At 40.6% G+C, this 17,202-nt stretch overlaps 1 protein-coding gene and 2 long non-coding RNA genes across 5 annotated transcripts; 2 read left to right on the top strand and 1 right to left on the bottom strand.

The window, feature by feature from the left end:
• The first annotated feature begins 340 nt into the window (after window positions 1-340).
• On the top strand, window positions 341-3,000 carry LOC120290293. The gene is made up of 4 exons (XR_005548159.1): window positions 341-494; window positions 979-1,831; window positions 2,051-2,350; window positions 2,478-3,000. It is a non-coding gene; the product is annotated as an uncharacterized LOC120290293 (long non-coding RNA).
• On the bottom strand, window positions 1,806-4,970 carry LOC104433839 (aldehyde dehydrogenase family 3 member F1). Its single transcript, XM_010046716.3, has 10 exons — window positions 4,496-4,970; window positions 4,350-4,418; window positions 4,033-4,129; window positions 3,713-3,919; window positions 3,468-3,592; window positions 3,249-3,353; window positions 2,987-3,159; window positions 2,805-2,895; window positions 2,514-2,663; window positions 1,806-2,295 (listed from the first exon to the last, which is right to left on the bottom strand). The coding sequence occupies exons 1-10, from the start codon at window positions 4,691-4,693 to the stop codon at window positions 2,047-2,049; spliced, it is 1,464 nt and encodes a 487-aa protein (XP_010045018.2). The 5' UTR covers window positions 4,694-4,970; the 3' UTR covers window positions 1,806-2,046.
• An 8,843-nt stretch (window positions 4,971-13,813) lies between these two features.
• Window positions 13,814-17,154, top strand: LOC108957819. Of its 3 annotated transcripts, none has more exons than XR_001984874.2 (4): window positions 13,814-13,985; window positions 14,085-14,863; window positions 14,988-16,409; window positions 16,663-17,154. It is a non-coding gene; the product is annotated as an uncharacterized LOC108957819 (long non-coding RNA). The 3 variants fall into 3 exon arrangements; XR_001984875.2 differs by having other exon boundaries at window positions 15,237-16,409; XR_001984873.2 differs by having other exon boundaries at window positions 14,085-16,409.
• Window positions 17,155-17,202: the final 48 nt, after the last annotated feature.

Consider the following 17,202-nt stretch of genomic DNA (forward strand, 5'->3'; position numbering starts at 1 on the left):
GGATATGTATTAACTATGAATATGTCTTTCGAATTTCCTATGAATGTATATAAATTTATTTTAAGCTCTTTTTTATTATTTATTTATTTATGAATTCAAATTAAATTAATTAAAAATAAAAATATTTATTTAATATATAACGTGTCGCAACGTGTCAGAATTCTTTATTTTGAAAAATGACGTGTCCGCATGTCGTCGTGTCAATGCTATTTAGATTGGAATGGAGATGATTAAGAATTTATTCATCTAGCAAATAATATTTTATATTTGATTTCGTATGAGTAAATACGGATATAATGCCAGTAAAATGGAGCCATGGGAGAAAGCCGCTTCAACAGACATGGCGTGCAGACGGCCTTTTGCTAGAATCACCTGCGGACTCGAGGCTGTTCACGTCGACCCAATCAAGCTTCAAGCCCCAAGAGAGACGGAGATAGAGAGGGCGGTGGCAGGTGGCTTGGAGCGCGGCGGAAACTTCCATTTCCGCGCACCGGGTAAGACAATTTCAACCCGGTATATGTTGATTTCAGAGGTTTACGCTATAAAAAGTTTCAAGTTTTTTTAGTCTAGACCGTAACGAGTTCACTTTGCCGGCACATTGCTGGCGAAGTTCCGGCTGATCAATGGTCAATTGGTCATAATATGAGCTCTGCACGCCACTTCGACTCCGTAGGATTAGACAGTTGGTCTTGTCAGGCGGTTATGTGCTTGGAATTTTGCGACGGCCCAAAAGTCACAGGAGTGATCCGTATGGCGGGAATGGAAGCCACAAGGTTTACTATCGATTGCTACATTGTGTTCGATCCAATTTCTCGAGCGTGCATATGCGTTTTATCTGCCTGTAGACATTGCTGGAATCGACCTTTTTATTTTTATTTTTATTTTGCTTTTTTGTGCGTGTGTGGATAATGCCGTTCAAATTTGAATTCAATTTCCATCAACGATATATGCACTGACGTGAAATGTTTGGCAATATAGTTAGTGCCGTGTACGTTCAAGATATGTGGAACGATGGCAACTACTCTTTCTGTCCGATTCTGTCACATAAAGAAGCCAAGTAACTGCTTGGCTATAGCAGACAGTGCAGCACAATTTCAGGAAGATTAATTTGGTGCATAACAGGGAAGAATTCATTGATATCATCTTTTCTCATGCACGGCGCAAACACCTACAGTTGTTTGCACAACAGAATTTTCATAAGAAGCTCTCAAGTTATTCGCAATTCACGATTTGAAGGAACGGCGAAAAAAATCTGCATCAAGTTCTTCATACGTCATTACGACCGCTAATGTGCTTGCTTTTTTGTACATTACATGTCATAACTATCCAGAAGAATTTTTATTTTGTATTATAGAAAAGGTTCTTCTCTCTCATTAGTAGAGGAACTCCTTCCTGGCCAATTCAGAGAAGCATATTGATTGTAATGCGCCGTATTACTTCTTTTCTTTTGTTTGGCAAATACTATCAGAATGTTCCATAGCTACACTATGCTTCTTCAAGCCGCTCAAGGCTAAGTAAAAAAATTCTATGGTCTCCTTCTGTTCTTGCATTTTTGAGTCTGCATTTTTCATCTGGGTGTTGGTTTCTTAAGCAGGAGGTCACAAAACTGAAGTGCTATCTAGGTATAGAAAAGAGGGCAGCAAATTCAGTTTCTCAATCGAGGGGTCTGGCTTCTGTTGAACATCACGTCCTTGAGTCTAGGATTTTTATTTCAGAAATTATCTTGTCATGATCGGCGATTTCTTGTTAACAGGATAATGCATCATGGATGATTACTCTTCAGACCAGACCAAGTCACATCTCCATTGGACGAGGAAAAGCTATTATTGAGGTAAAAGGATAGAATCTCGAAATTAACCAATCAAACATTACAGAAGGCTGAATGGCCAGTGAATTACAGGCTTGATATAGGGCTAGTCCTCTAGACTTTGCATCTACCATAAAGCACGCAAGTTCTTTACATTCTTTCAATAAAAGCGATTAGGCACCCGGGATGTATTAATGTAATGATGACCTCATGTGAATTGAAATAACCTTCGACTCTGCTCAGCCTTGCTTGGATTTCTTCAGTCCGAGTACGGTGAGGAGCATTCCGAGGTAATCGAAAAGATACACTGAGCGAAACAGCTGCAGTTTGTGGTCATTCCAAGGGGGGAATCTGAACCAGAAGTCAACCAGAAAGCTTCTTCTCAACACTGCCTTGTGGTGGCTGAATGTATCGAATGAGAACTTCCCATGGTAATTGCCCATGCCGCTCTCGCCAATACCTCCGAACGGTAGTGTATCAGCCATATACTGCAGATTCGACACAGATTGGGCCATTCGAGCAAAAGAAAGATTAAAGCAAAGGGTAAGAATCATTCGTTGCCATTCTCAAAGCAAATGCCATATGCTGCATAAGAGAATTCTTTTCAATCATTTTTACTGTGGTTTGTGGCAGTTATTTCTCATCAAAAACTGTCTTTCTTGTTTCACAGTCAATGGATCTTGAAGTTATTGAACAATGACGTTACTTGAATCATTGCATCATTGAATGTCACGCTTCCCGATGATGTTTCCGCTACCATCCTTTTCCTGAGCGAGCCGTTATGAGTAAAGACATAAAGCGCGAGAGGTTTAGGCCTTGAATTTATGAAGTTGATGCTGTCCTCGATCTTCTTCAACTGTCAAGACAGGCCGGTTGATTGCAACCTATTTTATGAGAAGCAAAGTCGCTACTAACCGAAGAAATATCATTTAGAAGGGCAATGTCCAAGGACAAAGGACTATAATGGAAGTACATATCTCAAGGAGAATATTTTTACCGTAATGATCGGGAGTAAGGGGCCGAAAATCTCATCTTGCATGAGATCCGATTCGAGGGGGGGATCAAGCAAGATGGTCGGCTCAATAAACCTGCATGAAACAAAAGCGAGGGAAGGATTGACTACAAGAGCACAGAAAACATTCTTAGGCTCTTTCAAACGAGTCAATATGGACGGCATACAAGCTTTTTTCGTCCATTGAACCTCCGTAGACGATAGAAGCTTTGACATTTGGGTCTTCTAGAAGAGTTTTCAGTCTCAAGAAGTGGTGTTTATTCACGATTCTTGCCATACTGCGCGATTCCCTCGGATTCTCTCCAAGCATCTTGCCGATCCGGACCTTCATTAGTTCCAGCTGAACAAAGAAGCAAAAATTATAAGCATGATGCTAAAAACAGATAGGAAAATGATTCCAAACGACATAATATTTGGCTGTCATCTTACCAAAGTGGAGCTGAATTTCTTCTCCACAATGACATAATCAATGGCTATGCAAGCTTGGCCAGCACAGGCACTAAATTTTGACCCGACAATTCGTTGAACGGCCACCTTAACATGTGGGAGCAAATATTACATCTTGTGAAGTGAATTTTATATCAAGAAATCGAGCAAGATGCTCACTTTCGTTGGAGTTCTAATGTGACAGTTCCTTTTTTCTTTTACCTCTCTGTCCCATGAGCTCGAAAGAGAATCCAATACGGCGGGACACTTTCCCCCGAACTCGAGAGTCACTGGTGTCAGATGATTCGCTGCTGCAGCCATCACTATTCGACCTACTCGTGCACTCCCTATACTTTTGCGAAAATATTTAGAGAATGAAAACATCACAATCGAAACAGCCTGGTGATAAGGTTTAACCTCATACATCAGGAACAACTTGAAAGGAGCTCCGTGAGTGATGTTTTTACCTGTGAAGAGTATTTTATCCCACTTTTGCTTTACTAGTTGTTCACTAACGGCAGGACCACCTTCGACAACCTTGATGGCCTTGGGGTCTAGATAAGCCGGCAGTACGTTGGCCAAGAGAGAGGAGCATCTAGGAGCCACCTCTGAAGGTTTCAGGACCACCACGTTTCCAGCAGCCAGCGCTCCTATCAGTGGTTCCAGGGAGAGTCCTGTTCATATACAATTCAGCCACGACAATGGCCACCTAAATTAGATAAGATGGAAGCTTTATAGATGATGAAACTAAATTTGAGTTCCTATGCATGCAAACAATTTCGCTTACCAAATGGAAAATTCCAAGATGAGATGATCAGGACGAGGCCGAGAGGTTCAGGAATTATCTCTGCAGTCGTTAGTGCGGCAGCAAGCGGCAGTTTAGCCTGCAAATTCGGCGAGCTCACCTTAAATTCTTCTCATAATAGGTGTCTCAAAGGCATTAAGAAGAGAACCGTTAATAAAGACGCATGTAACATTGAATAAATCCCGCAGCGCGATTGGAATCTTGCGATCCAAGAAAGGTGACAAAGAAACAGTGAAAATTTCCCCGGCACAGGATAAACGGGACGCATCAGAGGATCAATCAGGGAAAGCCTCGTTCACCTTCTTGGCCGACATCCACCCTTTCAAGCAACCAAGTGCGTAGTTAGCAGACTTTATCAAGCCTCCTATCTGCGCACATTTCAAAGAGAAAAGTCAAAACGAATAAAAGTTACCTACAGCAAGAAAACTCGAATTCAAGAAGCTACCTCATCCCGATAAGCCTCGACAGGATGCTTCCCCAGGTCGAATTCGAGGGCAGCATTCATTTCGGCTTCTCTTTCTTCGAGAAGCCGACACAATCCTCGGAGCTGCGACTTCCTCCAAGATGCTCCTCTTGTGTTGCCGCCCCTATAATACTCCCTCATTCCCTTCAACTGCACTTCCAAATCTCCCCGTGTCTCCATGGATGGCTGCAAGAAGGTGATGGCACAAGAACTTGATCTGCTCTTCTGCGCGCTTCCAGGCTAGCTACCTAAGGTATCAACTGACCTATTTATTTCCCGGTTGGTTGTCATTTAAAGCACTAGTCCGTCGTCCTCTCACACGATCCAGGCCATAATTGCCATTTTGGTGGTCAAGTTGTGGATCCCTGAGAGCTTGAGCAAACTTTGGTAACTTTCCCTACCATGATGTGTCTCCAAGAATTCCTAGATCCATCCTTGCCTGTTTGCTGTGAAGGCTCGCTCTTGAAAGAGATAATGGTGTAAATGATTCCCAAACTTTAGCCCAATGTATATTTTGATCCCCGAATTTTACTCCAATGTGGAATGAGATTATTGAAATTTTAATTTGTTTAATACTTGGTGCTTATTCAATTTAGTTTCCGAACTATAAAAAAATGTCCGGTGTTATCTTTTATTAATTCAAGTTAAGGGAAAACATTGAATATTTTCGTGTAATTCAGGGGCTAAATTGAACATGTACAAAATGTTCAATGACTAAATTGAATAAATTAAAAGTTTATGGACCACATTATATATTGGGTTAAAATTCAATGACCACATTGAATTAGATAGTTAAGTTGTGGTCCCTTGAGAGCTTGAGCAAACTTTGGTGACTTTTCGAATGAGACCCATGATGTGTCCCCAATAAAATGAATTCCTAGATCTGTCTTTTTTCTGTTTGGTGTGAAGCCTAGGAGAATTGCTCCTGAAAGAGATCATAGCATAAACGATTCCTAAATTTTAACTCACTGTGCATTGTAATTCTTGAACTTTACTTTAATGCGGAATACAATTATTGTACTTTTAATTTAAGTGCAATCTCCTAACTTTTTGTACATATTCAATTTAGTCCATCAACAATATAAAAACATCTAGTGTTATCCTTTTGTAAATTCAAGTTCAAGGATAATATTGAATATTTTTATATAATTCATGGATTATATTAGACATGTATTAAAAGTATAGTGATCACATCAACAATTTAAAATTTTAGGGACCACATTGCACGGTAGACTAATGTTCAGTGACTAAATTGACGAAATTAATGCTCCATTTGGTATCGTTCTTCACAATTCCTTTTTTTGTTGCGGAAATCTAAGAAATAGATTTGAAACAGAAATAAAAAGTAGAAAAATGTAGCTTCTTGTTCTCGAGGATAATTTTAAAAATAAGTTTTTCTTTTATTTTCTTCTTTCTTTCTTGCCGCCTGACGTCCACCGCCCCCGTAGCAAGTCACCCACCACCTGCCACTAGTCACCGATCGTCGCTAGTCGCCGAATGCCACTGAATGTCGGACGCCGCTATTGCCAATCGCTGGACACCGAAGGCTACTGCCACCGTCACCGCCAGCTAAAGGAGGAGAAAGAAGAAAAAGAGGGAAAAATTAAAAAATTTATTAAAAATTAAAAGAAAATTTACATTACAAAAAAAAAATTGTAAATCTTACCAAATGCATTTTTATTCTTTTTCTTTTTCAAGAAATTACCTAAAGTGTTTTTTTACTTAAAAATTGTTTCAGAGAATAAAAATAGAAAAAATATATATTTTTGAAAAGAAATTATTTTTCAGAACAGAAATGTTATTAGACAAACCCTAAAAAGTCGAGGGACCACAATTCATGAATCGGTTATGCCACGTTTCCTTTCCCGAAACAAACACCCATGGACTTGGTTTGGCGGAGTAAAGAGCGTGCTGTTGCAATATTCCTTTGCATCGTACGCGCGGTTTCTCTTGGAAGAGAATCACAGTGGAACCCGAAATAGCAAAAATTTCCCAGAAGATGGACCAAGATCGCCTTTTGCCGTTGATCAGGGACTTCAGCATACAGAGTGTGACGTTCAATTGGGTGGAGTTGCTGAGAAAATCTCAAATGATTGATTCGGCCGGACGGAACCATCAGCCCTCGAAGCCCCCAGGACGGCTTGGACTGCAGTTGGTATTGGTGGATTTATTACAGGGGAAGCCGCACGTCCTCCAACTGTACGACCCATAACTAAGAATCTTATAAAATACAAAGCTAACAAATATTTACTTATTTTTTAAAATTTTATTAGTACGTCGTCCCGCGTGGTAAGAAGATTATTCCACAAAACACATAAAAACTGATTTTGCTAAAGCAAAGGACACGTCGTCACATGTGTTGCATGTGATAAGATAAGAAGACTATTCCACACAACATGTGAAAAATCAAATTTTGCTAAAGCGAAGGACATGAGATCATTTATCTACTAAAGTTCTCTCCTATGTGCTGGCTTGCTTCCCTGGCGAGGTTGCTACCTACATCGGGGAAACTACTCAGACAATATTTTTCATGAGCAGTTTCATTAGAAAGAAAGTGGGCTTAACAAAAATTATTTAACATCCGACCCTTAAATAATCGGCCGATGCTTGGGATTTTTGCTCATTTGAAATACGCCCAAAAGAAGGCCTTGGGGAAAAATATAACTTGTCTAATACACAATATCAGAGTGGAGCTCTAACACCGCAAGATGAACTTAGGGGATCGGATAACTCATCAACTTTCGACCTCGAGTGATCTTTTTGCTAGCATATGATATATGACAGGCGGTATCTTGCGAATTCTCATCCACCCACCAGCCAGAATTAATTGTCCTCCCCCATCCTCTGGTCTTACAGCTGGTCTTAAGCAAATGTCAACTTCGTTTTTCCAGCCAAAATCAGCGTGGCAAGGGCGTTGCGCCACAAGGCATTGCTGTTCGAATTGAACTTTTCCTCAACTGAAAATTGATTTTTTTTCCAATCAAACTCGTCTACAGTGCCCTCTAGTCTTACCTTAATTTTAACCGGTTTTCCAAGTTTCGACTTATCCTCCATTCCGGCGATCTCAAGAGAACTTCTGGCAGACACGAAAGCCCTGGGCATTCCAAGATTCTAATATAACACCTGAACCGATGCATGTTCTATCTTGGTAAAAGGCTGTGAATTGCCCTGCTGCCAGGCCATGATCATCTTCGGGCAACTGAATCACCGCAACACCTTCCTGGCCATTCTCACCCAATTCTAGAGGCAAACTACAGTTGTAGAAACCAGGACCGTGTCTCACCTATTAGTAGCAAAAGTAAAATGAAAAACACTGGAAAATTGTAAATACACAGTAAATGCCCAAAGAAGATCATTCATTAGACAGACTGATCATCAGTCATATTTCTTTGCTGAAGCGTGGTAATTATTTGGTCAGTGGAGCTGCCAAACTGAGGGTTTGTCTGGGGTGACTACTTTCAATTTTCAGCCTATAGCTGTAGTGTTCTGAGATTTAATTCCTCTTCATTACATGCCTTTAAATTTTAAGACCATATAAGTTGTCATTTAAGGTCACTGGAAATCATGTTGAATACCTACACAATTTTTCCAACAGTAAAAATTGATTTTCAATTTTGGTGGGGAATTAGAATAAGTGAACACCTTGAGCAAAACTGCTGATCTTTTGTTCGATATTAGCTCAGAAGAAAGGCCGACAATAAATATTTCAGGCCCATGCCTGGGTAGATATGGAGGAGAGCCGTGAGACTCATTTATGATCTGTTAACCAGATCCATGTGACTGGGACCATTGTACCGATTAGACCTCAATAATGCTGATGGGATGTATTGCTAATTTTCCAACAGATCCACGGACCAATGGTCTGCCTACACATAACCGAGTGAAAACAGAGTTGAATACCTTGCATCGGAGCTGACTGATCTCAGTTGGAGGTGCCCCAGTAGGCCATTTAAAAGAGCCTGCACGAAAAAGGCGCCTCCTTTTATCAACTGAGAAGTAATTTCGGGACTCGAAACAACGTTGTACTTAGTGTCCTTATCCACAACACACCTGTGAAAATCATATGAATAAATGAAGAATTCAGAAAGCAGAAAGAAGCTTCATACTTCAAAAGACAGCTCTGTTTAGGGCAGTTGAACTCAGAGTAGTGAAATGCATTGAAGAATTTATGTAGACATTTCAAGGCCCCAGATTCCTGAACAACGTTTTCTAATCTACCACATTAACGAGTAGTAACAAACACAGCAATTAACAGATGTTGAGACGAACTTCGTCTAAAGTACATGCACTTGGTGTCCAATCAAGTGCACATACTAAGGTCCTCCAAGAAGACGTAGGCCCCATTTGGTTGAGCATTCCCAATGAACTTTGAGTCTCCAAAATCCATTGAAAAAAATATTGGGTGTTTTGTTCAATATTTGGATGTCTCCTTGGCTAAATGTTTGCCTTTAAAATGTTGAAAGCTCAAAGCAGGATTTGAAAATGCGAATCCACCTCTACTATTCATCTGTTATTTTTTTTTTTTTTTACGGAGCATCATCTTCCCCGTACCCCAACCGCCAACGGTCAAATCTAGCTGCTAATGAAGCTACATGAGGTCTAAGGAACCTAGATCTGGCCGCTAACCAGGTTGCCTGTGGTCGCGCAACCCCAGGGGCCGCCGCCTAGGCCTCACAAGCAACCAGATCTAGGTCAGTGACCCAAGGCATTGCCTGAGGTCGAGCGACCCAAGCGACTGGGTTGTGCGACCAGGGTGTCACCTGAGGTCGGCGACCTCAGGTGAGCCGCCTCCCCCCACCACCACCACCACCAACCGCCACTGTCAAGCCGCTCCCCACAATTTTCCCCTCTCCTACAACCGCATCTCCTCTTCCCTTTTCTTTTCTTTTCTTTTTTTCCTTTTTCTTTTCACCCTAAATATGCTTTGCAAAATATATAAAAAAAAATGAGTTGTCAAACACACTTGCCTTCACAAAATGCCCATTCATTCAAACGTACTTGGGGAAATGCAAGGTTGAACCAAATGGGCCGTAGTCCTTGCCGTTGACCAATTGTGTAGAACCAAAAGCCAAAATGGTTCCCAAGGAAATCCCCAGTCTCGGCTTCTAACATGACACCCTCCATCTCCCCAATATGTCTGGCAACAAACTCAGAATTTTATCTGCATTAGAACAGAGAAAGGGTTAATACAGCAATGAGCCTAAAAGAACATTAACCACTATGAAAAATTAGAATGAGAAAAGAGTCCTGGCAATTTGATAGGTCAAAAGCGATCTGTTTCTGCAACCACTTGTGTTTACATTGGAATCCAAACAAAATGATTTGACAAAACGACAGTTAAGGAGTTTTGGTAAAAATTTCATCTTAGAGTTAGAAGAACCCCTTCTCGGCTTGAAATCACAAGAAGGTGCTTCAAATTTCTAGATAAGACTGAATACCGACGAGCCTAGTTATACACACCTTCCCAAGAAAGCAAGTCCATTGTGAATCTTTTCTATTTTTGTTAGGCAAATCAAATCTGGCAGCAAGTTTTCGAACTTTATCCTGCAGGGTTACTAGAGTCAGACCAAGCACTATAGAAGTAACAAATGTCCTTAGGCCTGTAAAATCTACTTTATCAGGGCCAAGAATTTCTGCTAACCATACTCCGGACAGGAAAAGTTCTTGAAAGATATGAAACTAGCAATCAATTGCTTCATTTATTCCCATTAGCTAATATTGTCAAATTAACATTTCTTTTTTCCATGTGAATATCTTTGCCACTTGTTACCTTGTCATTTGACGCCAAATAAGCTTTGCATGTCATTATTTGTCATATAAGCAATACCAAGTCATTGATTAATTCGATAGTTTAGTTAGAGGTAATGACCGAGAGATTTTTTTTTTTTTTTGTCAGTCCTACTCTATGCCCACTCTACACTCACTCTCAGATTTTTGCCCTGCCTCTTGCAGGGCGTGGGAGTCGAAACCCACTCCTAAAACTTACTCATCCCCACCCCATCCCCCTTGAAAAGGTGGGGATTTGAATTCCTCACCTCCCCCTTCCATATTGGAAGAGTGGCCACTAGGGCGAATCACAGTGGTTTGACCGAGAGATTTGATTGCACAGTTCTTGGACCATATTTCTTGAATTTAGAAAGTCAAAAATTGAAAGAAATAAAATTTAGAGGAATGCTTAAAAACTAAATTTGTCATTATTTTTATGAATATTCATATTACCATAATATGATATGATCAAATGGATAATAATGCAATTCAAATGATGGTGATAATTACCCATTAATTCCATAAACTTGAATATTTCATCTTACGATTACTTAAATTTATTGCTAAAACTAATTAGCATCTTTTAGCATCTACTCTTTCTCTCTCTCTCAACATTTAGGGTGAGTTTGGTTCAATTTCACAAATAGGTTTTTGGTGTAATACAAATGCTAAAACCTAAAATCCTTTGGAGAAATGCAAATTATTTTTGGTAAAAACTTTTTGCAGATGGACTTTGGGAAAAAAAAAATTGCAATGGGCTTTTCACTTTATTTTAATATTTTATTATTAAAAAATTATTTTTTATCAAATTTTGCAGATGGACTTTGGCAAAGGTCTACGGCCCGGACCTCCGGCAACCTCCGACGACGCCGGATGCGGGGAACCGACGCATGGGTCACACGACCTAGGCAACACACGATGCAAGCAACTATCATGAGGGTTATTAGGGATGTGCAACCGGATCGGGTTGATCCAAGAACCAGATCGGACCACCCGGAAAATAGATCTAAGAATAGGTTCCTATTTGAACTGGTCTGAGAACCGATTCTATTTTTTGGAATTGGTTGAAACTGATCCAAGAACTAGTTCCAAGTAAAGGCCCACTCGAAAATTAGACTAATTTGGCCAATTTTGGAATCGGTTTTTACTAATGTTAAAAAAGAAACCCCAATTGCCTCCTTTTCCCTCCAGTTCTCTCTCTTCACGTGATCTGACTCTTCTCAGTCGTCCATCTCTCTTAGGGTGGGCATGATAAAATTTATGTTTGTTGATTTCTCTATTTCTCTTCCCCAAACAGGTTTGGAATAGAAATCCGTTTGATAACGCAATTTGATTTCTCTATTTCTGAAACAGATTTCTATTCCGTAAATAGAGAAATCGAAGAAATCAGAAACTGAAATAGAAATAGAAATTTTTATATTTTTGGTAAGGTAAAAATGGAAATTATTTTTTCTTTTCTCCATTTGGGCATCCTTCTTCGTTCACGAGCTTTTCTATTTGCCATTGCTTCTCCTTGTCCTCTCAACGCTTCAATCAAACCCTAGCGTTTGACTCCAAACAATTTGTCCATCCTTGCCGTCGACTCCGAATCCATCCTTCTTGCCACTATTGACTCCGACGCCGTCGCCGTCCTCTTGCCGGTCAACGATGGTCGCTCATCTCGCCGTCGCCGTCCTCAAACCGTCCAATTTGCTCCGATCATCCCGTCGGACTCACCTCCTCCGTCCGCGTCCCCGATCGGATTTGGGTTGCGCCTTCCTTCCTCTCCGATTCGAGGTCTTCCCTCTCTCTCTCCCCTTGTTTGTTCTGTTTTCCTTGGATTTGTTTGTTCTGTTTTGGCCCTTCTTGGTTGGGGTTTTTAGTATTTCCTATGTTGTTTTAGTATTATTTGGACTATTATTTTGTATTTGAGGATTTCCTATGTTGTTATCTAATCAATTTCTATTCTTAGAAATAGAAATTTTATTATGTTATCAAACCGATTTCTGTTCCAGAAATAGAAATTTTGAGTCGTTATCAAACGGGTTTCTTTACTCAGAAACTTGTCCAGGGAATAAAAATTGAGAAATTAATTTCTGAAACAAAAATTTTATCATGCGCACTCTTAGTCTATCTCTATACGCCTAGCCACCATCGTTATTGCCACCATCGGCGTCATAGCCTACAAGAATGCAACCCAACTCATTGTCGCATTTCGTCTCGTTGTCGTTAGACTTGCCATCATTTGCCAACGCAGCACCAACTTGAGCCAAGTGAGTTTGAAATTGATTTTTTTTTGTAGGGTTTTTAATTTTTTGGGGATAGGTTTTTTATGATCTCTTTGATTTTGAAGCCGGCGTTGGGCTTCCAAGTGTAGGTGTTCTGGTGCTTGAGCGGACCAGACCAATTGCTCATCTCTTCTTTGTCTTTGACTCCTCTTTTATCTTCTCAATTCAAAGTAATGGGATGGGAGTAGGCGTTCTGGTGCTTGGGCTTCCGGGAGTAGGCGTTTTGGTGCTTGGGTTTATAATAATTAGCCTTGTGAATCCTAATTTTTTATTTAGTCAAAAAGTTTATGTACTTATTAATTATATGCGCTTAATGTTTCAATATAAATTAGAATGATTACGTTGTTGTTTTCTTGTGTATTTATGTAAAATTCGAAGCCATATAGAATATTGAGTAGTTGCAAAATAGGTTTCGGTGCAAATAGAATAGACCTTGGAACAAAACTAAAAAAATAGGATATGTTCCAAAATATATTCTAGTGCAAACAAAATAGGGTACAAGGTCTAAAAAAGGGAAATCGATTATAATAAAGTAGGTTACAAGGTCCAGGTCTGGAACCTACTCATACTAAAACCGGATTACCCTTAAAGGTCACACAAGACCTGAGTGAGGATTGCCTGGGTCGCGCAACTTTGAGCAAGGGTCACTAGAGGTCACAAGACCCAAGCGATGATCGCCCAAGGTTGTACAACCTCTGATGAAGGTTGCCTAGGTCACACGTTTGCTGGCCCTTCTCTAGCCATGGCTAGATTTGTCCTCATTAGCCGCCCTCGTGCATGGAAGATGAATAGTTACAATGAGGAGAAAAACCGAAAAATTAAAGAATTGATGATGGTAGTTTTGGAAGGACAAAAAATATTTTAATCATAATTTGAGCTTGTTGCAAATGCCACTTAAGAAGTGTTAGCATTGGGCTTTCACTATTTCTAATATCAGCATTTGGCTAAAAGTTATTTTAAATTGCTTGGAAAAAGCTATATTTCTCAAAAGGACTTTAGAGGGTGAAAGCTTTTCGAAAAAATTGAACTAAATGCATCCTTAGTTTTCCTTTCTTTTACCATCGGGTCCTCACAACCAAAAAAAGTCTAATATAAAGGATAATATAAGTCAGATTACTCTATTTTATTCTATTTTCTCATAATTAATAATCAGCCCTTGGAGATGATTAATAATTTATTCGTCTAGCTAATAATAGTTTATATTTGATTTCGAATGAGTAAAAATCAATATATTGCCACTAAAAAGGAGCCATGGGAGAAAACCGCTTCAACGGGCGAATAGACATGGCGTGCGGAGGGCCTTTTGCTGGAATCGCCTGCGGACTCGAGCTCATTCGCGCCGACCCACCAAGCTTCAAGCCCCGAGAGAGAGAGAGAGAGAGAGGCGGCGGCGGCGGTTGGCTCGGAGCGCGGCGGAAACTTCCATTTCCGAGCACCGGGTAAGACAATTTCGGCCAGGGTTATGTCGATTTCGGAGGTTTCCGCTGTTAAAGTTTCAAGCTTTTTTAGTTTGGACCGTAACGAGTTCACTTCACCAGCGCGTTCCCGGCGAAGTTCCGGCTGATCAATGGTCATAATTTGATCTCCGCACGCCGCTTCGATTCCCGAGGATTAGACGGCTGGTCGTGTCTGGTGTTTGTGTCGTCGGAATTTCGCGACGACCCAAAAGTCACATGAATGATCCGTATGGCGAGAATGGAAGCCACAAGGTTTACTATCGATTGCTACACTATGTTCGATCCATTTTATTCTTTGTGGTCTGGAGGATTCTGAGGCCATTTCTCGAGCGTGCACGTGCATTGTATCTGCATGTTGACATTGCTGGAATTGGCCTTTATTTTTATTTTTATTTTTGTATGGGTAATGCCGTTCAATTTGGAATTTAATTTCCATCTATATGCATCTTGCGATTGACATGAAATGTTTAGCAATATAGTTAGTGCTATATACGTTCAAGAGATTCGGAACGATGGCAACCACTCTTTCTGTCCGATTTTGTCACATACAAAAGCCAAGTAATTGCTTGGCTATAGCAGACAGTGCAATACGATTTCAGGAAGATTACTTTGGTGCCTAACAGGGAAGACCTCATTGATATCATCCTTTCTCGTCGTTGTTTTCACAACAGAATTTTCTTGAGAAGCCCTCAAGTATCATCCAGGAGTTTCTCAACTGAATGCTATCTATCCTTTCTATGGTGATCTTCTCCATGTGCTGTACAACAAGGATCACTACAGGCTTGCTCTTGGGCAAATTAACACGGCAAGGAACCGTATTAGAAAGGTTGCTGAAGGCAATGTCTAGCTGTTATAGTACGGTGAGTCACTCTACTGACGCAAGTCTCTAACTTAATCTTAGTTTGGCTTATCTAGAACAGAGTAGACAATGGATGGCTAGGCTGCCTTCAGTAGATCCAAATATTGGACTATCCTGATTTGCAGGTATCCAAATGTTGGCAAGAGCTATTCTATGAATAACATCACAAGGGCCGATGTTGAAGTGCAGCCTTATACATTCGCAACTAAGTAGCTCTCTGGGTGTCATAGTGATTATAAATAACCTAGGTATCAAGTCATTGATACTCCTGAGATTCTGGATCCCCATTTGAAGATCATAACACTATTGAGATCTGCACTATTACTGCTTATGCTCATCCACATGCTGCTGTATTGTTTTTCTTGGATATATAGGGGTCTCGCGGATACGACATTGTCCAGCAAGCTGCTCCTTTATACAGCATCAAATTGCTCTTTATGATCTAACCTTGACAATAGTCTGCCACTGCTGGAGGTATCTGTAGAGGACATGAAATTGGTTATGGACATGAAAGCTGAAGCTATGGAAAGTGTGGGTCAGGGAGGTGAGGCCACAAATGTAGAGGTAGTGTTGCTGAAGATAGAGCACTTTGACCGAGGATGGTGTAATTGTTGTGAAGAATTCAGCTTGGGAGAGTGGAAAAAAGATGATTTTCGAAAAAGATAGACTGTCTGAACAGATTTCACTATGTGATATTAAAGCCAGGTGACCAAAAGGAAAGACTGCCTTGCATAACATAGGCAGTATTAGAAGCTAGAGCTCAGAAAGCAGCAGAGAAAGAGAGAAAGCTGAAGAGGATTTGGAGAACGAGAATGGTGGGGCCCGGTGCCAGTGGTTGTTAGTTTGAAGAAAAACCATAGTTTGGCTAATGAAGAGTAAAAAGAAGACATGGGCATAGCATAGCTGACTTTTGGATCCTGATATTTACTAAAGCTTGAAGAGAGCTGGAAAGAGAAGAATTACGCGAGGCAGAGGAGGAGGAGAATGATTTTGAGATAAATGGAAAAGAATTGACCCCGGAAGAGCCATAAGTGTTGGCTGAGAACAGAAAGAACAAAAGCTTGTTCATTTAGGAACACAGAGTCAGGAAAAGTACCTCAGAGACTAGGCCAACTGTACTGAGAAAGTTTGACTAAAACCGTGAGTTTACATCTGAGAGGACGGGCAGGCAGCTATCAGCTCTTGGACTTGACCTGCTTGGCAACTGAGGTGGCCAAAGAGGGAGAGGTCGCCCGAGAGGGGAGACGATGGTGGAGGGACGCTATGGATGTGGACCTAGATCAATCCAATAAGGAATGGGGATTGAGGTCCAGGTCAAGGTTCTTTACCAATTGGTTAGGATGCCGGATTTAGTTATGCTGGTACTGGGTCTCAAGGACTCTGATTAAGGGAAAAGCTTTTTAAAGCTTGTGAAGAAATATGTGAAAAGGAGTAACAAGGATGCTCGTGGGGGAGTGGCAGAGAGAGTTATTTCTTCCCTCAAACCAAAACACTGGTTCTCTGGCAAACGCTTAATCGGAAAGACCCAAAGAAGATGAAATTTTCAGGTATTTTATACTGATGTACATTTAGACTTGATTTCTCAGATAAATCTAAAGCTTCATGCATTTTACATTTTTCTGAAGATCAGTTCGTGTTTTCTACATCTTGCCAATGCATCCCCTAATTTAATTAGGACACTATTGCAGACCTCTTGTTAATTGTTATTTATGAGATGCCAATCCTTATTGTTGTGTAATGGCTCAAGTGGAGACAGATTCTTCCTGTTGTTGACGTTTCATTTTTCATTTGAATGGATAGGTGCATTATCAGCAAAATGCGATATGGATCTTGCAGGAAGAGATTCCTGTGTTCGTCTCTTGGGAAGCAGTTGGCTTCTGTTGTCAGTTGCTTTGTTGGAATGAAAGTTCATCTGGGTTCTTCAGATTTCTTAGCAAAGAGTTACGGGTACACAGATTCCACCGTGGTTTGTATAGTCCTTAAATGGGATTGGTCTGTATTTATCATCGTCACTTTTTTATGTGCTCCTTGGGGATCTCTTTGGTTCAATTTCTCTCTCTCGTCCTGTCCAATTGTGTCCTGATTGGAATCCGATCATACTCATTATGCTTTCCCATCTTGGTGAACGAGGAACTTGGGGATGGTTTTCGGGCATTGTCCCCTTGGTCCGTAAGCTACAAAATAATGCAGGGTCATCACTGACCATGGCATTAGACCACCGGCTTTCTGATGTCCCTCAGAGTTACATTCCATTTCTCGAAAGGGTCAAAAGTGGTGAAGCTTTTCGAAAAAGGTTACGTGCTTATTGCATATTGCCCATTTTAGATGCTGTTTTAGTGC

This window comes from Eucalyptus grandis, chromosome 2, assembly GCF_016545825.1.
Source record: "Eucalyptus grandis isolate ANBG69807.140 chromosome 2, ASM1654582v1, whole genome shotgun sequence".
Lineage (NCBI taxonomy): Eukaryota > Viridiplantae > Streptophyta > Magnoliopsida > Myrtales > Myrtaceae > Eucalyptus > Eucalyptus grandis.